Source organism: Coloeus monedula (genome assembly GCF_965178545.1).
Source record: "Coloeus monedula genome assembly, chromosome: 3".
NCBI lineage: Eukaryota > Metazoa > Chordata > Aves > Passeriformes > Corvidae > Coloeus > Coloeus monedula.
In genome coordinates, this window is record NC_138783.1 from 470,728 (window position 1) to 496,792 (window position 26,065).

At 50.5% G+C, this 26,065-nt stretch overlaps 1 protein-coding gene across 2 annotated transcripts in view; it reads left to right on the forward strand.

Moving 5' to 3' along the window:
* Nucleotides 1-26,065, forward strand: part of TIAM1 (TIAM Rac1 associated GEF 1) — a gene marked incomplete at both ends in the record, with an annotated part of 67,689 nt that overhangs the window by 4,971 nt on the left and 36,653 nt on the right. Inside the window, 7 exons of one of the 2 annotated variants that reach the window (XM_082278919.1) lie at nucleotides 7,520-7,967; nucleotides 9,945-10,117; nucleotides 13,916-14,140; nucleotides 15,466-15,651; nucleotides 18,092-18,238; nucleotides 20,643-20,717; nucleotides 21,188-21,358. In XM_082278919.1, coding sequence (XP_082135045.1) covers nucleotides 7,520-7,967; nucleotides 9,945-10,117; nucleotides 13,916-14,140; nucleotides 15,466-15,651; nucleotides 18,092-18,238; nucleotides 20,643-20,717; nucleotides 21,188-21,358 — 1,425 coding nt within the window. The remainder of the gene's footprint in view (nucleotides 1-7,519; nucleotides 7,968-9,944; nucleotides 10,118-13,915; nucleotides 14,141-15,465; nucleotides 15,652-18,091; nucleotides 18,239-20,642; nucleotides 20,718-21,187; nucleotides 21,359-26,065) is intronic. The other variant, XM_082278920.1, reaches the window with a different exon arrangement.

Consider the following 26,065-nt stretch of genomic DNA (forward strand, 5'->3'; position numbering starts at 1 on the left):
TTTTTAGGCCTCTCTAGGTAGCTTGCAGGAATTTGGGATCTGAAATCTTAAAAAAATCCTACATAAAAAGTTTTGCAGAATATGCAGGAGATGAAACCAAGGGGTTTTGTGGGAATTAGATCAGGATGTACAGAGAAGCCGGTCTAAAATTAGACAATGTTTCCAGTTGATAAGATTTTTTTTACTATCTCAGGGAATTTTGTAACTGGTTATTGTGTTCCATTATGTTCTGTAGGATGGCTAAACTCCAGAGAGCTGATACTTGGTTTTTAGTTGTGTAAAACTTTTTCACAAAATCTTTTTGTGGCTTAGAGGATATAACCTCAAAATGGACTACACTGGGTCAATCCCATGGAAGCACCATCCAGCCCAGTACCTTGTTCCCCAAATACCAACTGCTCAGGAAAAGAGAGAGAGTATGGGGTGACTTTTCCTCCGGGGCATTCTTCCCAAAGCCAGCAGATCAGAGATTGCAGTCTTCCTGTGCAAGGAATGCATCCAAGGCTCTCGAGTTGAATTCTCTTTCCTGAAATGACTTTCTGCTTCTGGCTTCCACTGCATCCTGTTCACTCTCTGCAGAGCACTTGTGGCCTTCCAGCCTGCTCCTCCAGCCCTCCTTGGCCATGGCTTTTCCAGGCAGAGCATCTTCAGCAGCTGAAGCTGCTCCTTTGAAGGAATTCCGCCTGTAGTCTGGAAAACATGGCTGATTCCTAATCAGATGGACACGGACCTGTAGTCTGAGCTGTTTGACTCCAGATGGAATCAAGGAAGGAAATAAAGACAGAGATGACAACATTCAGTGGTAATGACTGGCACACGGGCTAGAGAGTAGCTAAAAGCAGGGTGTTAGTGGTTTGCAGCTGCAGTGTGGGGCTCACTGATTCCAGCCCCTGTTCACACAGTCCCTTTCAGACAGAGGTTGTTCCCAAGGTCTTGGATGTAGCCTGAGCCATGCTCCCAATCCCCAGAAGCTGGGAATGGGACCGTTTGGCTCAGCTGGCTCTCGGGGCGGGATCCCAGTGAGGAGCACAGGTCAGCTGGTCACCCTGCTGAGCCTCCAGGCAAACCATCTCAATAACCCACATATCTCTGCCTTCAGCCCCCAGCCACAGGGCAAGGAGGACAAGTAAGGGGTGGGAATGTGCTGGGGGAAACAGAAACCACTCGTTTTTGCGGCAGCCCAGGCTTGCACCAGGGTAAACTTGGGAATCCACATCTTGGGTCCTGGTGTGGCTGCTCGGAATGACCAGACTCATTCAATGTCTAGACCAAACGAGCTGTTTATAGCCCGGCTGACTGGAAGTGGATTCAGTGAGGAAGGCTGGAATAGAGGGCTTCAGACCCAGGCTCTGAGGTCTTTCCTGCCCTGTCACCCAGATGGAGGAGATTAGATCAGGTATTTCCCAGTCGGGATATTTTAAAGCAAATAGCAGTCACTCCCTTCAGAGCACACAGCTCCACCCCAGTATTGTCAGGGAAAGGAGCATGTGAAAATTGGTGTTTTGGTCTTCACTGGCAAATATTTTGATACTCTTTCAAAGATCTTAATTTGTTTTTCTTCCTTAGCTCTCAGCCAGAGGCCAAGGGAAAGCAAATCACCAGTCCTGGTATTTGATCTAGCTCCATTCAGGCATGTTTTTTTAAACAGTGTAGGACTTTGTCATTTATACATCTGAAGTGTATATAACAACATTGGCAATCGTTGTATTCTCTGTAAAGCTATATGCACTTCATGGTTTTAGTTCCAAGTATTTTGCACTGAAAAATCACAGACAGGTTGCCCCAGCTGCTTGTTTGCTGGGCTGTGCTTACTTACATGGGTGCAGTTGGCAGGAGTGCTGCTTTCCAGTGAAGTGCTCCACTGAAATGTTCCTTTTCAGAGAGCTTCAGCATGTGATGCTGTGCCTGGTTATCATCCCTGATGACAGGCATTTCCCTGCTTCCTTAAGTTGGGTGGTTGTTCAGGTGAACTCCTCCTGGATGCTGTGTTTGGATTTCAGGCTGCCATTCTAGCAGCAGTCCCCCTTCCCCATTTCTACCCCCTCTATTGCATTTCTCAGGAAGAATTGTGTCTTCTTGGCTTCAGCAAACAAAAAGTAACCCAACCCTGTGTTTTAATTTAGGGAGGATTTTGGTGGCACATAGCCCTTGCTTTAACTTGAGCACTGTTCGGCTGCTTTTATTAGTTTATGGTTAACTCAGCTCCTCTAGAAACTTCCTTCAGCTGGGTGGTCCACTGGGATGAAAGCAGGGTAAATTTGGGGGGCCCTCAGCGTATCCTTTGGGAACAGAGGGATTAAACACTGCAGCACCCGAGAACTGAGGGGGTGGAAAGCGGGAATTCACCCTGGATCCGTGCAGGTGTCGGGAGCTGCATGCAGGGACCACACTGCAAGAGGCTTTACTGGATTAGGGCTGGATTCTCCTTCATGGAATTAGGTACTTTAACACCCCTCAAAAGTCAGTGCTGGAGCCAGGGAGGAGCTGGTGGGGACGATTTAATTTTCACCACTTTATGTCTCACAGCTCTGGGGCTGTACTTTCTTGACTGCTGCAGGAGTCCCTGTGTGTCCATAATTTGCCTTTAGGGCATCTCAGGTAGGAAAGCCAGGTTCCCTGGGAAAGCACAGGGCTGATCTTTCTGCAAGGGCCCACATATTGGCTGGAAAACATCGGGAGAGTCAGTGAACCAAAAATGCTGCCAAGCCTCAGTGCCCAGAGCTGAGGTGACAGCTTAGCATGGAGTGAAGGAGCCAGGGGTAATACCGAGGTAACAACCAGAGCTGCCTGCAGATCTGTGGGGTTGCAGACCCTTGGTACAGTGGTGTTTGCTGCCTGCTGTCCCACAGGAGCACAGGGGATGCACATCTCCTTCCCACATCCCAGTATCTCCTGGCTCCTCGGCACCCAGTACCTCGTCTGTCCTTCCAGGGTGCCAAATTACACTGCAAGCATTCACCACAAGCTCACAAAGGATTCCTGGGACCAGATTCACTGAAATCCGTGCCCTAAGACTTTCCCAGGCGTCACTGCCCAGACACCTGTGACTGTGATTCATCCTTTCATAGTAAGACTGGAGTTTATTGCCAGGAGAAGTGTCTGGAGGTGTGGGCTACTCCCTTTTCGTCAGGGGCAGATTTGATTTCAGAGAGCCATGACCCAAACCTGCTTGCTTATTAAACTGCCCTGAGCAGCTTTAATGACACATACAAGGGTTTGTTTGTTTTCTTTTTCCTAAATTTAATTTTTAAAAAAATTTGATTCTTTCAGACATCTCAAGAGCTGCTGCCCCAGTGCGGTGAGTGCACAGAAGTAGGACTCAAACCATTTCTCCCACTCAGCTCTCAGGTGCAATTCATGATTTATCTTTGCTTCTAGGACGTGACTGTGGAGAAAGGATTCAGCCTGGATTTGCAGCAAGCCATACCTTGGCCATCAAATGATGGCAGAGTCAGTACTGAAAAGAAAGGAAAAACACTTATCAGGCCAATCTGTTTCCACACAGGAGCTTCAAAGGGACACCAGTCAGATAAAAGCATGCAAACCATCAGGCTGCTCACCCATTTGAAATGTATTCTGTGGTGCTTGCCTCAGGAGCAGCCAGACAGGTTGTGTGCAATCACTCTTGCTGAGTTGTGAGCATCTGATTGCTCTGTTGCTCAACAGGACAGGGAACAAAGGATCTGCATTGGCTTGGAGGGAGCCCCTTCCAAGGAAAACCCCCACTCAGCTGTACTTTTAATCTAATGGTTCATTTAGAATGGAGTTTTAACCATGAGGAACTGCTTATATTTAGCGAAGTAAGATTTTTCCTACTAAATCAGCCCCCAAGTGGCCATGAATCAGTGCTGTCGGTGGGGCAGGAGAAAGTGATTCACCAAGGCCTGTCACGGTGTCTGTGGCAGGGCTGGTGGTGGGAGGTTTGGGAAGTGCAGCTCTTGCAGGCACTCGGTGTGTGTCCAGTCGCAAGCCAGAGCTGGGCAAGGCTTGTCCCATCCTGTGGTCTCTTCTAGCAGAGGCCAGTACCAGGTATGGTCAACATGGGGACACTTGCAACTGTCCCAGAACTCCTCCCCTCATTTTTGCTAGCTGAATGTAGACGTTTTTCCTAAAGCAAAGGGGTTTTTTCCTGTATGTCTTTTAAATTTAGCAAAAATGATGTAACAGATGTGGCTGCAGTGGACATACAGAGGTGTGAGTATCACGTGAGTATTCAGAAGTGACAGCACCAGGTTAGCCTGGTGTAGCTGTTGCCTTACAGTTTTATTTCCCACTGCCTTGTTTTGCTTGTTTTGCCTGAAACCCAGTGTTCATGTGAAAAAAACCCCTATATTTAAGTGGGTTACTAATGCTTCCAGTAGCACTTCACCCAGTTGGTTCAGCAGTTAAATTGTTCTCTGCACTTGATGGGGCTGTGATAACTCATTCCACTTCATTGCCCTGGGATGCTCATAGGGCTGCCCTGGCACGTGGCCTTGTCGGGGACAATGGCACCATTCAGCCCTGCTCTGGTCCGCATTGCACGGGGGATCTCTGTGGCACTGGGCATTCCACCTCTCCCTCCTCTTTCCCTTCAGGACCGTCTGCTGAGTCTCCTTCCATAACCCCTGGGCCGCCCCAGGGACACGGTAGCGCTGCCGGTGTAAGGAATGGTGCTGTTCCTCCGTGCCCTCAGCAGTGCCAGGGATCCCAGATCCCGGTGGAAGCTCTGCTGCTGCTTCCCACGTCTCCCTGTCACAGCACAGCCCCGGAGCCCATTTAGTTCCCTTCCTCTGCCCGTGGTCTCCACGTGCCTTTCTCCCTCCTTTCCACGGAGCAATCCTCAGTCAGAGCAGTAGAGCCCCAGTGTCCCTCAAACCCTGCTAAGGTTTGTTCCCGGCCTGGGACTGTTTCCCCCTCAGCCCCAGCCGGTTTCTGTGGGATCTCAGTGTTAAGCCCCTGTGCTTTGTGCAGAAACCTCAGCTGAGTGTCCTCAGTGCAGCGCTGCGAGGCTCCCGGAGCAGATGCCAGCAGCTGCCTGGAGCTCTCCCCGCCTCGGATGGGAATGAGCTGGCATTGCAGCAGGAACTCGGAAGCAGAGACCTGTGCTGTGAATGGCCTGAAGCCTCCTAACCTCGGCACCCATCTCCTCGTGGGCCAGGCTTGGAGTGGCGAGGCTCCCTCAATGCTGCGTTTCGTAACTCGGGAGCAGAACGGTATTGGCAGCTCTGGGCTGTGAACTGCTCCGACCTTTGTCTGCTCAGACCCTCCTCCTACCAAAGGCCTTGAATGGGCTGCCCACAAGCCTTTGATAAGGGGTATTTAGGAGTGAAAAAGGGACTGCAGGGAGCAGAGGGAGATTAGGAGCAGGGCTGTAGCAATACACTGAAAAGATCTTTTGGCCAGTCTAGCCCATCACTTGCATTGTGGTAAAGACTGTAGAGATCTTTGCAAAATGTGCTATTGTTGGGGTTTTAGGAACTATGCTTTAACCTTACGAGCAAATATAGCAAATATATTCACCCCGAGTCCTCCATCCTCGAGGTTTTCTTATAAATGTTTTTTTTATAAACTGATATGCTCATATATTAGTTACAGAGTATAAGGCCAATTTAGTGACAGGAAAAGGGAGGTAATTCATGCAGTGTCTCACCAAGGTCATCTGAAAACGCTGTGGCACACTGGGTGTGGGGGACCTTGAGCAGCTCTGGGGGAACTTGAGTTTTTGGAAAGATACTCCACGTGCTAATCAGCACTAAGAAAATTTGATGCACATGCTATCTGGTGAGATTACAGATCCTATCTCTGTCAAGTTGGTGGTCTGTTCTAGTAGTTCCTTGTTTTCTTAAACCAACTCATTTTAACTAAAGCATGAGAGATGCTTCCTAAAAGTTACATCAGCTAAGATTTTGGAACTAACCATGTACTTTTTGTAGAGCATAAAATCATGGAATCTCAGAATGGTTTAGGTGGAAGGGACCTAAAAGTTCATCCTGTCCCACCCCCTGCCTGGGGCAGGGACATCTTCCAGTATCCCAGGTTGTTCCAGGCGCTTCCCCTCGCCAGATATTCCTCCTTTGCACGGAATGAGAAGGAAACTGGCTTCCCAAAACCAAGTGTATTGAACAGCAGGATCCACGTGCAGCTGTGAAAGCTGCTCTGGGTGGGTACAGGGCTGTACTTCCAGGAAAGCCTGCTCAGCTCATTCACACGTGGAGGAGCAGAGCAGTATTGGCCTGTCCGGAGCAGCCTGTCTGTCACTGTGTGCTGCATTAAATAACCAGATGGAGCAGCAGAACTGTGCTCATTGAGTGGGGAAGGAAGTGCTTATTCTTCCAGCTGGACTCCCAAGTCTCCCTTGGGAAGCGGTGTTTATAAAGAACGGGGCCATCCATTGCAAATTAATGCCTTAAAAGTTAGTCAGCCCTTCCCCTGCCCCGAAGCTCTCCCTGTCCAGCCCTTGCTCCACAGGAGGACAGTTTCACACAGAGCTGATGGAGGGTTTCTTTGTTTCCACAGAGCTGCTCTTGGATACTAAGAAAACTGGTGCTTGAACCAACATCTGGAAGCTTGTTTTCTCTCAAAATAAATACTCCATTTTGCTACCTCTTCACGGAGATTCCTCTTTTTTTTTTAAAACTTGTGAATCAAGCACTAGCTCCTCTTGCAGGAGAGATAGAAGCTGCAATTCCTGTTGTTTTTTCTCACTTCTTTGCATCCTCTTCACCCAAGTACCTAAAACGTTTGTTTCCATTCACAGGGTTTGGCCTCTGTGCTCCAAAATGTGCCTCGGATGCCTGTAGATGTTGAGGTGGTGGTGGCCATCCCCTTGGGGGGATTAGCCTTGTAGCAGGCTGAGTCACAGCCTACAGAACCCCAAATCAGTGGTGTTTTCTCCTGTCTTGCTGAAACCAGCCATATTTTTGTGTCTTCTGATCCTTCCATGGCAAGTTCTTGGGGAGCAGGAAGGGTCTGTGGGATTTGGCGGGGAATATCACATGGCCCATCCTTACAGTTTGTGATGAAAACAGAAATAATCTCAACCACATTAACCTGTCAGGAGGAGAAAAAATAAGAACCTTTTTGGTTACATAATTTTCAAAGGTCAGCCTTGGGGTGTCTGAAATGTATCTTCAGCTGTAGGTGTGAGTGCACAATATCAATGTTTTCTCCTCAAAACGCGTAGGTTGGGCGCTGCTTTTCTCAACACTGCCAGTTTTTGCTACCATATGTCCTCCTTTTGCAAAACCTTTAGCACTGTTAACTTGGCTTAATGTAAACAGATGATGCTGCATTTTATATTCCAAATTGCCAAGGCCGTAAAGGCACCACCTGCAGTGGTGCATGTGTGACCGGTCTTTCCTAACCTGTGCTGGAAGCCTCAACTCCACCTTTTCCTCCAGTTGATTGTCTTAGGGAGGAAAAGGGATGAGGGATTGCCAGTGCTAGCAAAAATGGAGGTGTGAAGAACTGTGGTGCCCCTGGGCACTCGGGGTCTCGGCCAGGCTCTCCCCTCACCCCATGTCTCTCTCACAACCAGGACGTCAACGCGGGCGAGGGCAGCGAGTTCACCGACAGCGGCATCGAGGGCGCAGCCACCGACACGGACCTGCTGTCGCGGCGCTCCAACGCCACCACGGCCAGCTACTCGCCGCCGGCCAGCCGCGCCTTCATCGGCAGCGACAGCGGCAGCAGCTCGGCGGGCGATGGGCTGCGCCAGGGCGTCTACGAGAACTTCCGCCGCGAGCTGGAGATGAGCACCGCCAACAGCGAGCACCTGGAGGAGGCAGGATCCGCCCTCAGTGACGAGCAGAGCAGCGGCACCCTCAGCTCCCCCGGGCAGTCCGACATCCTGCTGACGGCCGCGCAGGGCACCGTGCGCAAGGCCGGCGCCCTGGCCGTCAAAAACTTCCTGGTGCACAAGAAGAACAAGAAGGTGGAATCGGCCACACGCAGGAAGTGGAAGCACTACTGGGTGTCCCTGAAAGGTACAGAGGAAGCGGGCAGGGGTATGTTTAGTGGGGTGGCGAAACCAGGGGCCTGGACTCGTAACAGAAGCTGCTGTGAACTTCAGTATCGTTCACATGAAGCTTGGGGAAGGGGCCCTGCTGTTTTTCGGAGGTTTTATGTGGCGGTTGCTGATGTGCTCAGTGATGGCACGTGTGTAGTCCAAGGCACAGCAGTGGGGTTCACGCCTTGCTTTGAGCCCTGCTGGCAGCACCCAGGGTGGCTTCCCTGGGCACTGGGTGTTCCTTGGAGGAGTGTGTCCATGGCTTGCTGATAGCTGAGTATCCCTGTGCAGCCACAGGCATGCGATGGTGGGAGGCTGTTGGTGGTGACAGTGGCTCGTGTTCACACAGGGGCTCTGCCACGCTCAGCGTCCCTCCTGTACCTCTCTTTCCCCGAGAGGTGCTTCATGAGTATAAATACTCAGGGTTGCAGCATATCTGCAGGGGACAGGAAGCTGTGGTTGGTCATCAAGGCTGACATGTGGCTCTGGCTGTGTCACCCACCCTGTGGTGGGCAGCCAGCTGCCCTGCTTCCTCCTGGGCCACAGACTCTCTTCTCCCTGGTTTGTTGCAGTTCCTGCTAGGCATGCGCTCATAACCTCATCTCCATGTGGTTCATCAGCAGTAAAACAGTTTTGGGATGGGACTCCCTCTCCTCTGCTGCAGCCGGAGCTAGCAGAGGCAGAGCAGTGTCTCCTGCTCTAGGTGGGGTCACCCACAAGGCTCAGTGTGGTCAAACCCTGTCCACCCCACAGAGGGCTCTTCTTAGAGCACTTGTTTATTTTTAATTTGCAGCGCTATTTTAAAACCAACAGCAGAGTTTGAAGCCAGCTCTCCCTTGGGGTGGCTGGAGAGCTGGGGAAACGGGAGAGGACATGGGGAGGTGAGGGGCAGCCCTGATCTCCTGGGAGGGGGCCCTGTGGCAGGGAGGTCTAGCTGTGAGGAGCCGGCCAACAAAGGGCCATCTGGGAGGAGAGAGGGGAAGGGTGAGCACGGAAGTGATGTTGTTTTGAAGTGCTTTGGCCTAAGTGGAGTGTTAACTCCTTGGATTGCAGTGCCTTGATACTGGCAGCGTTTAACTGAGGCTTTGAAGTGAACAGCTGCCATTGTTTGGCTGCAAATAGTTTTGCGAGAGGCTGGGTACCAGGGCATCCCTTTCCAGTGACACAGCAACTGTGTGCCAGCTTACAAACAACTGGAGATGGTGTGGGAAGGTGGGAGAGGAGGACCCTTTTCTTTTTGGAATCTCCCAAATTGCACCTTTGCCCTATACTTTTTTTTACCCTTTTCCGGGAGGATTGCAAAGAGTATTTTGTAACACTGAACAGGTTTTGCTGTCCCCAGCTAAGTTTTTTTGTCCATCAATCTTTCAGCAAGCACAGCTCATCCCAGCCCATTTTGATTACAGTTACTGTCTGCATCCAGTAATTAAATGGCTTGATCTTTGCCTTGCAGGGACTGTGACAGCAGCAGCAGCTGCAGAGGCTGAGGCTGGGCCATGCCCGAGGGCCTGTCTGCTCCCAGGGCTGGCTCACAGCTGGCTGTCACCCTCAGAGGACCAGGATCTCACGCCTGCGTCTTCCCTGCGGTGGGGGGTGGCCATGGACGACCCCAAATTTGTGATTCCTTACGATGTTTCTTATCTGGGGCTGTATTTTACTGCCTGTGACTTTCTGTTTTGGCAATCCTGGGGAGAACAAAACTCAGGGAGAACCAAACAGCCCTGGGTCAGGGCTTGCTGTGCTCTACAGCTTGTGGTGTGCCCGCTTGGCACTAAACCCAGCACCTCACTGAGCTAAAAACTGGGCACTTGCTGGTGCTCTGCACTGTGAAAACCCGGACAGGCTGTGGCAAACTCTCCCTAATCCCTGTGAGGGTTTATTTATAGGATCAGCCTCAGCCTCAGTGCTGAGGGGCTGCAGGGCATTTGGATGTGCTGCTCCTTGTCTCTTGCAGGGTGCACGTTGTTCTTCTACGAGACTGATGGCCGCTCTGGCATTGACCACAACAGCATTCCCAAACACGCTGTCTGGGTGGAGAACAGCATCGTGCAAGCCGTGCCTGAGCACCCCAAGAAGGACTTTGTCTTCTGCCTCAGCAACTCCCTCGGGGATGCCTTCCTCTTCCAGGTTGGATTTTGCAAAGTTTTTTTCTGTCTCCCAGCAAGGAGGACATCCTAGCTCTGGTTGAGATCTGTGGAAAATCCTGCTGACTCCAGTAGGTTTGGGATTTTCCTCTGGCAGCACTAGAGGAAGGACATGATCTGAACATGATCAGTCTCAAATCTGCTTATTTAATAACTGACTGGACTCTCTTGGTGTAGATGGCTGGAGCAAAGAATGAAGAAATGCTCTTGCACCACTGTAAAAACTGGTTGGGCAGCATGCTTAGAACACACAGACCAAGCCAGTCACCACACTGGACTTGCAGCTGGGCATTAAATGTGATGTGCCACTCTCTGTGTCTTGTAAGAGATGTGTGCTAAAGGCAGAAATTTGAAGTGCAAGGGGATGTCTGGACCTGCAAGTGCTTTCCCAGAGGGGCTGCAGGATCCAGCTGCCACTTGTTCACACATCTTGCTGCTGCCCGAAAGGAGACTGGAAGTGCAGGGTTTGGTTCTTTAATCAGAAAATAGCCATGTCTCAATTTCGCTGGGTGGTACATTGAAAAAAAACCCAGGACTTCCATCAAAGACCATACATCAGTTGATGTGTTTCACTTGAAAAGATTTCTGTAATTTGGTAACCACTGCTTCCCTGAGTGGTTTTTAGGTTGTCATCTCCTTTCTTGTGTCAAGTTGGCACTAAGCAGGGTGTGACATTCTCTTATTTGCAGTTGGCAGCATGTGCTGAGGTGGGTGCATTTCCTCCTCTTTTGATTCAGTTTCCTTCACTGGAGGAATCCCTTTGTTTTTCATTTCAATGACAGTGGAGTTTCTTTCCTTCTTAAACCAGAAGCTACTCTGGGGTAGGATGTGTCCCTACATCATCACTCCCCTGTGCAAAAAATGAAATTATACTGTGTTGTAGGTCCTTGCAGCTGTCCTTGCAGAGGGCTGGATTCTCAAACTGGTGCAGAAAAAATTCTTGATTCTTGGAGGGACTGAGTATCTGACTGCATACTGAAAAACCCCATCATTTTTTTGTGGACTAACTTCTCTGCCTCTTCAGTGGGATTTTTCCTTAGCTCCTCCTGTAGCACTGCTCTGCCCCTGTCTCCTTCATGTCTTCCCTGGGAAGGGGATGTCTATTTTGGCACCTGGAGACCTTCGTCCAGGTGAGAGGGAATCACAGAGCCACAGAAGGACCTGGGGATGGAGGGCACCTTAAAGATCATCCAGTGCCACCCCCTGCCATGGGCAGGGACCCCTTCCACTAGCCCAGGCTGCTCCAAGCCCCATCCAGCCTGGCCTTGGACACTTCCAGGGATCCAGGGGCAGCCAGAGCTGCCCTGGGCACCCTGTGCTAGGGCCTCCCCACCCTCCCAGGGAACAATTCCTTCCCAGTCTCCCATCCAACCCTGCCCTCTGGCAGGGGGAAGCCATTCCCCCTTGTCCTGTCCCTCCATGTCCATATAAATAGTCTCTCTCCATCTTTCTTGTGGGCTCCCAGACTGGAAGGTCCCAGTGAGGTCACCCCAAAGCTTATTCCCTAAGAGCTCAGTATCATTATGCCACAGGTAGATTTTTGTGTAGGGAAGGAGCAAATATGAGCCTGTTGCAATGAAACCCAGTCATTTATATTGCCAGACATGTTTTGTGATGTGTGCTTTCTGCCATGGAAGCAGAGGAGAAGGAGGGGATGCCCTGGGAGCAGTGGCCCCTCGCTGCCTGTGCCCCACACTCAGCACAGAGCTGTAGTAGTGGGTTTGGCAAGGAGAGAGCACAGCCCTGCAGGAGACCATTTCTGTCCTGTGGCAGAGAAAATAGGGCTGTTGGTGATGCCCACAGATCCTGGACACCTTGTAACAAGCCTGCCCACTGCACTGCAGCCAGAGACATCCCATCCCTCCCACATGGCTCAGGCAGCTCTGGCTGTGCCCACACAAAGCCAGCCCTGGCACATGTCACATGTGTGTGCCAGCAGCTCACAGCAACTTGCGACACCCACGTACGTGTGTCAGGTGTTTGCAGCTTGTTTGTGCGATTCCCATCGCCTGCTCATCTACCAGGGGAGTCTTCAGCTCCTAAAATCCACTCCAGACCCTTTTTTCCCCTCCCTCTCCCCCAGGAAACCAAACAGAAAAATGAATCTAATGGTATAGTGGTAACACTTTGCAATTTAATAAAGTAACAAATGCTGTTAGGATTTTGCTAGGAATTAACGAACACACCATGTAAGTCCAGTGTTGATCTCTTCTCTGCTGGGGGTGAGGTTTCACCACCTGACTGTGTGCAGCGTGTCCTCCATTCCAGCAAATAGTTCCTGTAATTCCAGCAGAGAATTCCACAGTGTCTTCAGCAGTGGAGTGAGGGCTTGTTAATGGTCCTGCCTGGGCAGAGATCCTGACCCGTTTCAGCCATATCCTGTGTGCAGTGCCAGCTGAAGGCAAGGAAGTTGGGAAGCAGGAGGTCAGTCCTTCTGGAGTAGATCCTGCTTCTGCTTAGGGCTTCTAGCCTGAGTGAGGGAGTGGTGTCGTTCTGGGACACGTGTGTCCCACTTGCTTCGGCACCACAAGAGTTCAGGGAGCATCACTCTGGAGCCCAGCCCGTGCATACGTGATTCCCAGAGCTGGGCTTCTCTGGGAAGCTCTCCTTGGCTTCATCCTTGGCTGTTGGTTGTGACCTCAGCCAGGATGACCTTCCTCGTCTTCTCCAGCAAATGGAGAAGTCATGCTGGGCTGCCTATTAATAGATCAGGCATCATCAGAAAGTTTAATTAGAACAAGGTGGTTTGGCACCTTGCTACTTTTCCAGCCAGGAGCCAAATACCAGTGTGATTATTGCCACAGGCTGACACTCACTGAAAGGCCTCTGCAACCCTGAGCTGGCTGGAAAGTTAGTTTTATAACCTACTGTAAAAAGGATTGGAGTTTAGTAAAAGGCCTAAGATTAACTTTTTATTTTGAAAATCTGGAAAGAAGAATCTGGAAAGTTTCTTCTTTGTGTGTCAAAAGTCCTTAATCAGAATAGTCCTGTTCCAGAAAAATGTCCTGGTGTCCCCTGCTCCAGCCTGGTGTCTCATGGAGTGATTTGGGCTGGAAGGGATCTTAAAGCTCATCCAGTTCCATGCCCTGTCATGGACAGGGACACCTTCCAGTATCCTAGGCTGCTCCAAGGCCTGTCCAACCTGGCCTTGGACACTTCCAGCAAGGAGAAGTGTTCCCTTTTCCCAAGCTGTCATATCCATGCTTGGGAAGGAACAGTGCTAGAGCTGTGAAAACGAAGATGAGCCTGCCCTTAATGGTAGCAGAGGTGTCTTCAGAGTGCTTTGAGCCCTTCAGAAATGGAAAGCTTGTTTGTGTGTGCACCATGATAAAGCTACTCATACTTATCATGGTCGCATTTTCTGCCATGAATTTATTATGAACTGCTGCATGCCGGAAAAGCTCTCCATCCTGGGAAGAGCGCAGGGTGCATTCCCTGCCTTAAGGAACTGGAGTTCAGAAATCATCGTTAAATAATGAGCTAGAAATTAAGGCAGCACTGCATTGAGGCAGGGAGGTAAATCCTGAGGCCTTGCTGGGAAGCACCCACAGCTGCAGAGCACAGATAGAGGTGTAATTTCGAGTGCCGAGTGCCTGGTGCCGAGTTCAAAATGGCCTGCTTAAGGATGATGGGGGGCTATTACTTCGACAGGAGTAAGTGGATTTAAGGCTTTGAATCTTGAGATCAAAGGGAAAGGGAACTCCTTGGAATTGCATTTGTTAATCTGCAATCAGTTTCATAGAGGATGCTGACTTCTTCTCTCCCGTTTCCCTCTGCGCAGACGTGCAGCCAGACGGAGCTGGAGAACTGGATCACAGCCATCCACTCAGCCTGTGCCACCGCCGTGGCGCGGCAGCACCACAAGGAGGACACGGTCAAGCTGCTCAAAACGGAGATCAAAAAGCTGGAGCAGAAGATCGACATGGACGAGAAGATGAAGAAGATGGGTGAAATGCAGCTGTCCTCTGTAACAGACTCCAAGAAGAAGAAGACCATCCTGGATCAGGTAAACTCTCTTGCTCGTGTGAAATAAGTCCCTAGCAAGGGTTTAAGGCGTTCTAGAGGTTGGTGGGAGCTCCCTGGAGCAGGTGGGAGCAGGGGAGCTGTGCTGGCTGCTGAGCTGCACCGTGTCTTCACTAAGGTCCAGCATGGGCTGTCTTCTGGCCTCCAGGAGACTGGGATAGCAGGAGGTTGAGTGAAGAGGCTGGCAGGCCATGGCTGCAGGATGCCTTGGGGAACAGCTGCTCACACACCAACAAACACTGCTGCTGCTGTTGGTTTTAGTGTGCCAGAGGCTGCTGCTTCTGCTGGCAGCTGGGCTGAAGAAGCCATCCCTGGTTTCTGCTTGTCACAAGGGCCTGCCTTGACCTTGTGGCTGCATCTGTGGCTCCCCCTGGGCCTGCTCCTCCTGCCTTCAAGTGGACAGCGTGGCTGGGTTTCAGAGGCAGAGAGCCTCGAGCAGATGTCTCTCCCGCTGCTGCAGCAGCACCTTATTTTGGGAAACGTAACATATGGCTCCTGCTTTCCTCATTTGGAGCTCTCGTACCACGGCTGCCAAGTGTGCCTGTAATGCAAAGCATGGGAAGTGGCTGGGGCTGAGCTGAAGAGATCTGTACCCCCTGGAAGCCCATGAGAAGGGGAAATGGGGGAGAAAGGGGAGGGAGATGCTAAAGAGCTCCACTCAAAGCTGTCAGTCACAGTGAGAGGGCAGAGCAATCTCTCTCTTTATGTAACTGAGTTTGTCTGGATGCTTTGAAACTGTTTCCTATAAGCTATTTGAATTATTTAAATAAGTCCTTCCATAGGCTGATTACAGCGCTCTTGCACTGATCAGATTAATTATCCCCAGTGTATGGCACTTTTTCAAGCTCTGCTGGTGCTCATAGCAAAGCTGCTGCTGTGGCTGCTGATTTGGAATGCCCTGTGCCTGGAGTTTGGTGGGGTTTGCTCTTCTGGTTCCTCAGATGCTCTTGATGCATGAAAGAAGCCTCTTAAGGGACTGCTGAGCAGAGAACCCTGGAAATACAAAGAAAATTAAAAATGAAATTTTAATCCTGTTAATTAGCATTGTATCAGAGGATCGGTTGTCCCAGGAGGAGACTTCTGCCATGAATGTAGAAAAAGTTGTTTTCCATCTAATGAAAACTTTTTTGCTCTTTGCATCCTCTGGGGGCTTGGGAGGGCAGGGGCATGTGGGAAGATCAGGAATCAAGGTTTGTTGAGTGAGATCAGCATTGGTGAAAAGGGTGTGTTACTGGGAATTTTTTCAAGGCATTTACCAGCCTCCTCTCCCCTTCTGTCCCCTCGCTGCCCAACCTTGTCCGGACGCAGATCTTCGTGTGGGAGCAGAACCTGGAGCAGTTCCAGATGGATCTGTTCCGGTACCGCTGTTACCTGGCGAGCCTGCAGGGCGGGGAGCTGCCCAACCCCAAGCGGCTGCTGGCCTTCGCCAGCCGCCCCACCAAGGTGGCCATGGGCCGCCTGGGCATCTTCTCCGTGTCGTCCTTCCACGCGCTGGTGAGTGGGCACGGGGGAGGGCTGAGGATCCCGCACCTGTGCCGTGGGCTGAGCCCTTCCCTGGGCCTGCAGGATGTCCTGCTCCCAGAGGGGCCTGCCTGTGGCTGAAGGAGGCCATGGCCTCAGGGAAGAGCCATCTTTCTCCTGAACTTGGGATTGTGAATTGCCACCATAAATAGATTTTCCTGTTACAAGAGCAGGGTCATCTCAAATGTCCACGGACTTGGGCTTGATCCACGAGTCCTGCAAAGTCGGTGGGAGCTGTTCTGAGTCCCTCAGCATGAGCTGGCTGAGACCTTCTCAGGCATATCTGACTTTCTTCCATATGGATGAAACTAGTGACCAGTTATTCCAGTATCTGGTCTCTGGTCATCAACACCTGATGCTCCACAAGGGAGGGGAAGTGTTCTTCTCTGCTACCTGCAGTGTGGCGAATAATGGTTGTTTAAATTTAAGTACTTTAACAACAGCTCTTAAAAGTACAGGAAATGTTTTGCAAAGTGATGGGGTTTTAATGAATTTAAATCAAGTTCTCGTGGTTTGGGCTTGGACTCCTTGCGGTTCACAGAAATAGCTGAGCTCCACTGTTGTCTTGTAGACGTCAGCTGTACCCTTCAATTGAATGCAGAGCTCTAATTCAGTCAGGGGCGCTTTTATTCTTTCCTATATGAAAAGATTAGCGTCATCCTCCTGCTAATTGCTGGTGGATTTATTATATTTTTTAAGTGGCGGGCTGTAATTTGCATTTATGCTTATTTTTTTTTGCATCAAGCAAAGCACTGAGCGTTAGCCTGAAAAACAGTCTGCCTCTTCATGCTGGTATCTCTGGAGAGCCAAGGGAAAAAATATGTTTTGAAAATGTTGTGTTGGAAGAGACACGTGTTTTCTTCTCCTCAGCAAACTCTCATGTCCTCCTTTGCCCCCAGGAACGTGTGGAAATGCAGCCTCACGTTAGGAGCCCTAACTCAAGTTTCAGGAAGGGAATTTGCCCAGAGCAGCTGCGGCTGCCCCATCCCTGGCAGTGTCCGAGGCTAGGTTGGACGGGGCTTGGAGCAGCCTGGGACAGTGGAAGGTGTCCCTGCCCATGGCAGGGGGTGGAATGGGAAGGAATTTAAGGTCCCCCCATCCCAAATCATTCTGTGATTCCATGACCCAAGTCTCCTGAAGATGTTCCTCAGTACATTCATCCAAGGATGTGTTAAGTTATCCCAGGTGGCTCTGCTTAAGTGTCCCAGGTACAACTATGGAACCTCTCAGAGTCTGGGCTGTGGCAATGGAGACGTTGCTGCCGTGGTGAAGTTCTCCTTTTCCTTGATTTCCCCACGTTTCCCAAGCAAAGCCCCCGTTGCTCACACAGCTCCCTGGGTGCAGCGGCCAGCCCCCTGTCCCTGCCAGCTGTAGCTCTGGCTGTGCTGCATCCAAGCAGCCAGTTCTCAGCTCGGTGGCTGGGGCACCACTCGGGGATGTGGGTGTTCCCACATCCGGGCGCTGGCAGTGCCGTGGTGCTGGTTTGGGCTGTGGGAGTGCAGTGCTGAGGTGTTCCACAAGTGCCGAGTGGGCAGGGTGGGGCTGGCTGGCTGTGCCTTGCCTCCCTTCATACCTGCCCTTCCCTACCACTCCCTTTTTGGCAGGAGAGGAGCTCCTCTCCTCAGGCCACCTCCACGTGGGAAATGTGTTTTGACATTGGGCCTGAACACTTCAGCTCTGACTCATGTCCCACTGATCTCCTCTAGAGCTTCCTCACCTGGGAGACACTCCCCAGGTAACTGGGCTCAGTAAAGGCAACTGTCTCTTGCTGCCTCGGGCCATTTTGCAGAGCAGTTGTCACTGCTCTGATGGGAAGGGTCATTTCAGCTCACTTTTCCCCTTCCTGTGCCTTGCTCCCTCCCTCAGATGTCACTTGTCTTTAAGGGAGTGCAGGTTTAAATGCCGTGACCTCCCTGCAAGCCTTTATCTGGCCTTGCTGCAGTTCTGAGTCAGCACCAGGATGCCCAGAGTGTTTCCACAGGAAAGAGTAAAGAGGAAGACCGAGTTTTTGGGAAGCAACAGATAAGTTTGGAAATCTGAGGTGTCACATGTCCAGCTTTGAAACCTTGCTAGGAAAAGGGAAAAAAAAAAAAAACAAAAAAAACCCCAAATCCTTCACTGGTGCTGAGGCTTTGTTCTGTGATGAATAGGCTGCTTTAAAATAAATTAAATGCCAAAAAACAAGAGGGGTGGTGTGTAGTGCCCATTTCAAGATTTGATATTTGATGTTGGTAGAAGTGAATTAATCTGCAGTGAGAAGGCAGTGGCCTGGCAGCACCCCCACTGTCCCAGCAGTGAATAGCCTTTGTTGCCATAGGATTTGCCTTTTCCCCACCCCAGACCCCACAGTTGGGTGGAGGGTGTGTGCAGGGGCTGCTGCAGCCTCTCCTCTGAAGCCATGTGGCACTGACAGGTGGCGGCTCGCACGGGGGAGTCGGGAGTGAGGAGAAGGACACAGGCCATGTCCAGGTCTGCCAGCAAGCGGAGGAGCAGGTTTTCTTCTCTCTGGGGGCTGGACACTACCTCGAAGAAAAAGCAAGGGAGGCCGAGCATCAACCAGGTAAGCTCGTGGAGTTTTGGGGTACTGTTGTTTGCAAGGCTGGTTTGTTAGCAGGCAGAATGCAGCTCGCACCGAGAGTCACTGGCACAGAGTCATCTCATTCCTCATCCCCTTCAAAAATCGGGGGCTGTAGCTGCAGATCAGTGCACAGCAGCTCCTGTCAAAGGCTTGGAACTTGCCCTTTCTTCTGCTGAATTCTGTTGTTGCATTTCTGGTGCTTCTGCTTTTCCTGGAGGTGCCTTTCCTAATCTCAGGAGCAACAAAGCAGCAGTGTAAAACAGAGACAGCTTTGAAAAGAAAAAAGCCCCAAACAATTCAGACTCGTTCAGTTATTTTTAATTTAAAATGATGAGTTTGTACAATGCTTTAAATGTAGCCGAGTTTGGTGAAAACTTCCTAAAGTGACAAGAAGCTTTACATTTAGTTGGGACACTCCCTGTTTGGCTTCAGATTTACAAAAAACCTGAAGTTGTGCTGTTTCCACCCAGTCACTGCTCAGATCTTTCCCTAGAAAATGTGTTTCAGTGTGGTCGGAAGGTGCTTGCTTCCCTGTTACTCTTTCCAAACATGCCTAATTACAGCTTTCACTTTTTGAGAGCCATACCTCATCTAATTGCAGGAAATGTAGGCTCTGCCTTTCTCATCCCTCGCTTTTTGTGGGGAGAAGGGCTGGGGAGACACGTTGTCTGGGCCCTGTGATTTCCTGTGCTGTCTGTTGCAGCAGCAGCGGGTGTTTGTTCTGTTCAGCAGAGGATGAATGCTGTGGAATTGTTCAGCTCGTTTGGAGCGAGACATTAAAAGTTCACCTGATATTTAGAGGCTGAGCAAAAGCCCAGGGCTTGGCTGGAATGCAGCTCTAGGAGCACATTCCCAGTTCCTTGTGTCGATGCTGCAGCATCCCTGTTGCTTTGTGTTTACTTGCCCCAAATCCCTTGTCCTGAGCTGGGATCCTGCCCATGCTGTGTTTTCAAACCTGTTTTTTTTCTGCCCTGAGCTCCCCTTTTGTTTTCCCTTTCAGTGGGGATAATTGCATTCTTCACGCTGCCTCCCCTGCTCCTGCCCCCCTCGCTTCTCCCCAGCACAGGCATGGAGAGGGATTCTGTTCCAGGTTAGGGGAAAGTCATTGTGGAGAGAGTTGTAAAAAGTGTGAACTTCTGAGAAAGGAGCAGGGTGTCTAAATGTAGTGCCTGAGCACACTTCCCTTGCTTGTGCAAAGTGTTGCCAACTGGAAGCAGCCAACTGTAAATCCCTAAAAGGCAGAGACCTTTTCCCATCCTGCCTGGTCCCTGCTTCATTTTAGCCAGGGAATAATTAACAAGCCCAGCAACTTGATCCTAGAGCTCTCCTGATGTGGAGCTATAAAACTGAGCTTCTCAGTTTTCATTCTTGGCCTCTTCTGCAGCACCAGCCCTGCCTGCCCAGCTGATGCAGTCCTGTGCTGATCTGGGGTGGATCCTGCAAATATTCCTGTTTGGTCATTCCTCCTGCACGGGATCCTGTTGATTTTGGCTCTCTGGCTCGTGCTGGGTTACTAGCTCCTATTTCATTAGAGAAGGGTTCCACTGACTTGTGCTTGAATGTTTGCTGAGGACGTTTTGGCAGCTGGGTCATGACAAAGCCAGCCAGAAGCAGAGCCCTTCTGAGTTCTCAGTGTTGGCAGAGGTGGGGAAGTGTTCATTTCCCAGTTTTACAGGTGGGGAAGCCCAGCACAAAGGGAGATAAAGTTAGTCCAGCTCCAGGAAGGAAGTCAGGACAGACCTCCAAGCAGAAGTGGCCTCTAATCTTCCTGCACCACCCCATCACCAGCTTGTTTGTCACCTAACCTTCTCTTCCATCAAGCTGGTATTTTCCTTCTCTCCAGTGCATCTACAGCAGAAAGGCAGGGAATGTTGGAGAGGGCCCCCACTTCGCTGCCCTGCAAACCTCTGTGGAGGGCCCAGGTCTGGACAGACACTGGTGCAGAGGTGTGCCTGCATCAGTAAAGCCACAGCTGTGCTCAGGAGGAGTGGTCCTGGTGAGGAACTGGGGGTGGGGGACACAGGACAGCACTTCCCTGCGTTTAAGGAACAGCACTTGGAGTGAGCTGACCTGGTGTTTGGGATCCCCTCTCTGCTGAAAACACCTCTGGTCCTCCCGTGTTGTTTCTTTTTGGATGACAGGCTCAAGCAAAAAGAGGTTAGAGGGACTGCTGGATGGGACTTACCCACCCTGAAGAGGGTTTTCCCCATCCCAGATTTCTACAACAGTGAAAAATTTCTGCAAGCAGTGCGTTTGGAGATGGGTGTTTGTATTTCTCAGTTTGATTTCCATGCTGGATGTTAGACAGACTGTTCTGCCCTTGGCGTGTGCTGCACACAGGGAGTCACGTTCGTGTTTTAAAGCAGTTCCCTCTGTTGTTCCTCAGGTGTTTGGAGAAGGAGTCGATTCAGTGAAGAAATCTCTCGAAGGGATCTTTGATGACACAGTCCCGGATGGCAAGGTAAAACCCCAGCTCTCCAGGTGCCTCCTTCCCCCACGTTTGCAGCCAGTAAATTCAGAATAAATACTATGATTTGCTATTTTGCCCTTTCTAAGCATAGGAGCTGCAGTACCTACAACAGTTTTGTTGGCGTTGGTTTGCCCAGAAACACTGTGCATTTCAGTTTTAAGTTGAAATTTGCTTTCATCCCCCGCATTGTTTGTTGCATTCCTAGCATTCCCAGTAGCCATAGGGTGAAATCCCAGGGGACGCACACTGCAGCAGTGTAGCTGGGTGGGTGGCACAGGAAGGCACACGCTCTCCTGCTCAGGGAATACTGCAGGTTCCTGTCCAGACAAGCCTTCAACCTGGGCTTAGGAGCCAAATATCTTCTCTGTCTGAGGGCTCTGATACAGCACACAGTGCATGAGTTACTGGTGAAGAGGGAGTTGGGCTGTGCTGGGTAGTCATGATGGATTTTGTCTATTTAGAGGGAGAAGGAGGTGGCCCTGAGCAGTGTCCACCAGCACAACCCCGACTGTGATATTTGGGTCCACGAGTACTTCACGCCCTCGTGGTTCTGCCTGCCCAACAACCAGCCTGCCCTGACAGTCATCCGGCCTGGGGACACCTCACGGGACGTGCTGGAAATGATCTGCAAGGTAAACGTGCCCTGGGGCAGGTGGGGAATCAGTGCAGCCTCGTGTGCCAGTGCTGGGACTGCTCTGCACTGGGACACCAGTTCTGTGTTAGGTGAAAACCACAATTACACTGCAGTGCTGAGGCCAGGAGCGCAGCAGAGAGTTCCCTGCAGCTGGAGCTAACTTTGCGTGGGTGCAGGGACAGGCAGCAGGCTGGGTTTGCCTTTCCCACTCTGGCTGCTGTGCACCAGCCTGGAAGGGCCTTCACACACTGGCTCTGCCTCTGCTGCTGCCTTTCACAGAGCCAGCCATCCTCTGCCCCTCCAGTGGGACCACGCTGAGTGTGGGACCCCTCTCCCAGCCCCTGGATGCCCCACAGTGTGGTGGTGCCACCACCCTGGTGCCCCCAGCTCTGCATCGCTCCCCATTTCCCTGTTCCGCCAGGCAGATGAGGTGGTCTCACCCCTTCCCAGCAGCCAGGGGGACCTGTTTCCATGTGCCATCCCTCCTGCCTTCCCCTCGGGCTGGCACTGGGGAGAACAGCAGCACCAGGAGTGGGAGAAGGTGCCCATGTTTGCTGCCTGCTCTGCAGAATCAGACCCAACCTCGTGTGGGTGGCACGAGGGGACAGAGGAAAGCTTTTATCCACACTGGAGTGGGGGGGAGGAAAAACCACCTGGATTTCTTTGCCAGATGAAGTATCAGAGATATTGGGCCGTTAAAAAGAGTTACATCTCTAAAGAGTTGGAAACTTTGACAAATTAAACACAGGCTTTCAGATCTGGCAGCTACATAATATGTGTTTTCTGAGCGAGCGAGACCCAGCTCCTGTCACGTGCTGCTCTGAAAAGTGAGTCTGCTCTGTACAACAACAACAGCAGGAGAAAAGAAAACATTTACTACTATTGAGAGCTTAACTTTGGGGACTTTCAGAATGCGTTGCATGTGCTTCCAAAGAGAGGGAAGGTGAGGGAAAGGCGTTTGTTTCCAGTAATTGTATGGTGTGCTCGCGTCTCTGCCAGGTGCGCTGCAGCTTGTGAAAGCTCTGCTTTGTGCTCAGCAAAAGATGACATTTTTGGAGAGGGACATGATAGGGAAGCTGGATGATACATTATTAGTAATGATTTATTTTTAGGATTTATGTTTTCCTTCAGGTAAGAGTGGTTAACTCAGTGGACCAAGCCCTCGGCTGGAGCAGGCTGGTGTAGCTCCGTGGTTTCAGCAGGTGCCTGCTGAGGGTCTGGTCTCTCACTGTGTGTTTGCTGCGGTGGGTGGGGGTGTTGAAGGAGAAGGGGAGGTTGGTGAGTGTTTTTTCAAGAGCTATTATCTGTTTCTTTCCTTTCTGTAAGGGTTTTCAGCCTGAAAAACACTGTTGAGATGCCTTCTTCTCTGTAGCATTTAATAATCAATCTCTTTCTTCTGTCTCTTGCATTCAGCTCATTTTCCCCCCTTTAATATCTGATCCACATCATTTCACATCAGTTTGCCATCTGCCATCTGAGAACCAGTCAAGTTCTGGTACAGTAAACATTTCAAGCTCTACATTTCATGTAAACCTCCTCATGTTTGTAGATGTGGTTAAATCTGTGCTGCTAAACTGAGCTTGATTCTTCTGTTGGAGAACATTAAATGCACTAAAGTCATTGCGGAAAATGTGTTCTTATGCTAACATTGCTGCCTGTTATTGTACAGCGAGTTAGGCTTCGGAGGATGCTTTGTGGCACTTTTATGATTCAGGATTGGTGGGAGGAGTGTTTAAAGCATTTTTAAAGTGGTTTCTCAAAGATTTCTCCAAAGATGTAACTAGCAACATCACTTGGAAGGCAGGAAAACTCAGTGTATGTGCATCAAATTGCTTTCTGTGGCTGACAGGAAATAGTTGGTCCCTTCCAACCTTACCCATGCTGTGATTCTGTGATAGCACTGCTCAGTGTGAACGAATGTATATGCATTACTGACATTTGCATAATGGTGTGTCTTAAAATGGAGGAGGAAATCACACTCTGTATATGGATTTAGGCAGAGCCAGTGTGGAGATAATAACACCAAAACCCAATATGGAGATAATAGCAGTAAAAAACAAGCATAGATGACTACATGGCATTTATCTTTGACTACAAAGAAAGTGAGGCAAGAAAGGTTTGGGGTTTTTTCCCCTCACAATTTACGTCTTTCAAAGGGACCTGCCTGAGGGGCAAGAAGCAGATACCCCAAGGTCTCTGGGTTTGTGCTCAAAGCCTCAGAGAAGTTACTTAAGCCTGATGCTCTGGGGGCTTCCTTTTCTTCTGGGCTGGTGTTTTCCCACTGGGAGAGCTGGGGCCACACAGGGGCGATGCCGTGGGGTGGCTGCTGCGTTCCTGTGCTGCTGCCACGAAGGCCTCCCCCACCAAGCTGGGACAACGTGCCAGGCCCTCTCCTGGGCTAGAAAGGAGCCAGACTGGGGCTGTGTGCCAGCCCACTGTGGCACTTGGAGCCTCTTGAATCGGATCACAGCCCTGGCTGTAAATTCTTCTTCACGACCACCTCGGTTAAGCTGTCGGGTTGTGCTTTAAATGGGGTTAGCTGCCTAATTTAGTCCAGACATAGCCAGAGTTATTAGGAGAGAAATAAATAAACCAAGAAGCAGATTTGGACGGCTGAAAGGTATTTTGGGTGGTCTCAAAAGAATATTCATATCATTAAAGCTGCCCTGTTTCTGCTCCCACCTCCCCACATATGGATGCAGCTCCCAGCAACAAAAAAGTGGGTTAATGGTTTGGCTTTTAGGGCAGCCTGGCTGTGTCCACATTCAGGAGACCTTTTACTTTCACTTCAGTAGAAGATCATGGCCCTATTTGAAACACTTTAACCAATGTCTGATTTTGAGGTAGACAGAGCCTTGGGGCAGCTGTAGGATGTTAATTAACTAAATGGGGTGGCTCATACCATGGTCAGGACTGTCATTCCTGACCTGGATGGGATTGCAGTGTGTTGGATTGATGGCGTCCTCTTGGGTTGATGGGGTTTCTTGGAAGAAATGAGTGGCTCTAAATATGAACGTTTTAACCAGTTTTATCTTCAGCTGATGCTCTGCCCAGTGCTTGGTGGCCCCAGGCTGTATAAATTCATGACAGGTGGTCATTTCTGCCTGCCTGGGCCCATCTGGAAAGCATCCCTTGGGTCTCCTCCACAAGGGAAGGACGTTGGATGGGCTGTGGACAGGGTCTCTGCGCCATCCCTGGGCTTTGGGCAGTGGCATGGGGCTGGGCAGCACAGCTGGCACTGACCGTCAGACATGCCCGAGGTGCAGCATGAGCGCAACAGCTTGGGCACAGGAGACAGGGAGGAGATCCACCCCGGTGGCAGGAGGAGGCTGCCAGGTTGCCTGGCTCCTTTTTCACAGAACCACAGGATCCTTCAGGTTGGAAAAAACCTACGAGACCATGGAGTCCAAGCTGTGCCCAGTCCCCACCTTGTCCCGAGCCCAGAGCACTGAGTGCCATGTCCAGGAATTCCTTGGACGCCTCCAGGGATGGGGACTCCAAACCTCCCTGGGCAGCCCCTTCCTTTCCATGAAGAAGTCCCTGCTGATGTCCAGCCTGAGCCTCCCCTGGCCCAGCCTGAGGCCGTTCCCTCTCCTCCTGTCCCTGTTCCCTGGGAGCAGAGCCCGACCCCCCCGGCTGCCCCCTCCTGTCAGGGACTTGTGCAGAGCCACAAGGTCCCCCCTGAGCCTCCTTTGCTCCAGGATAAACAATCCCAGCTCCCTCAGCTGCTCCTGGTGCTCCAGCCCCTTTCCCAGCTCCGTTCCCTTCCCTGGACACCCCAGACATGGGGGGTGCACTCAGTGGGTCTAGATCTCCTTTCTGTGTTTTTGTTTAAGACACTTTTGTGTCTAGGGGCAGTACACTAAGCTGACCAGAAAGTAACTCAGGACTCCTCTGTGTCATTTCTGAACCTTTAATGCCAATTCTGCTTCCCTTCAGTTTCTGGAGTGTGTGCACGTGTGTGTCTGTAAAGAGAAAACTACTGAAAACAGCAGTAATCAATGAGAAAAGCAAGCAAGAAGCTTTCCAAAAAAAGAAAAAAGTGAGGGAGCAAGGATCTCCTACATTCAGCTGTTTTTCTTTTGGCCCTTGATAGATTTCAAAGTCATTATTTAATTAACTAGGAATTTGCCTGGATTATGGAGGTTATTCCATTTCAGATACTCCATTTCATCCAAGGAAAATTTGATCTTTGGGTTGGGCATATTTGAACAGAGCACTGTGCAGAATGCAGCAATAGATCTGGTTTGGTTTTCCTTCTTGTTGTTGGTAGTTTTTTTACTCCTGGGCTAATCCAGACTTCCCAAAGCAGTCACTGTTCTCTGTGCGTGTGCTGGAGGGTCAGGTTTTCCACAGGTCCCTCAGTGTACACTGCTCATCACCTCAGTGCTGCTGTATCGTGGCTGGAACTGGAAAAGCCAGGCTTTAAAAAGCAGGACAGACAGGCAGTAATGATGTTCTTGCATGAATTTTCAGATAAGCCATTGTTTTCAGCACAGCCTGAGAAACTTGGTAATTTGCTGGTGTAAAATGAAAAGGCTGAGGTATAAAAGCCTTTAACAGTGGGATTTCAGAAGTGACAGTGAGGAGAATTTACCTCCTGTACCTGTGAATCACTTTGGGGTTTCTCATTAGTTTTAGTTTAGGAACTTTGAAAGTAACTTCTGGATGATATCCTTTGTGTTTATCATACTTGTAATGTGTT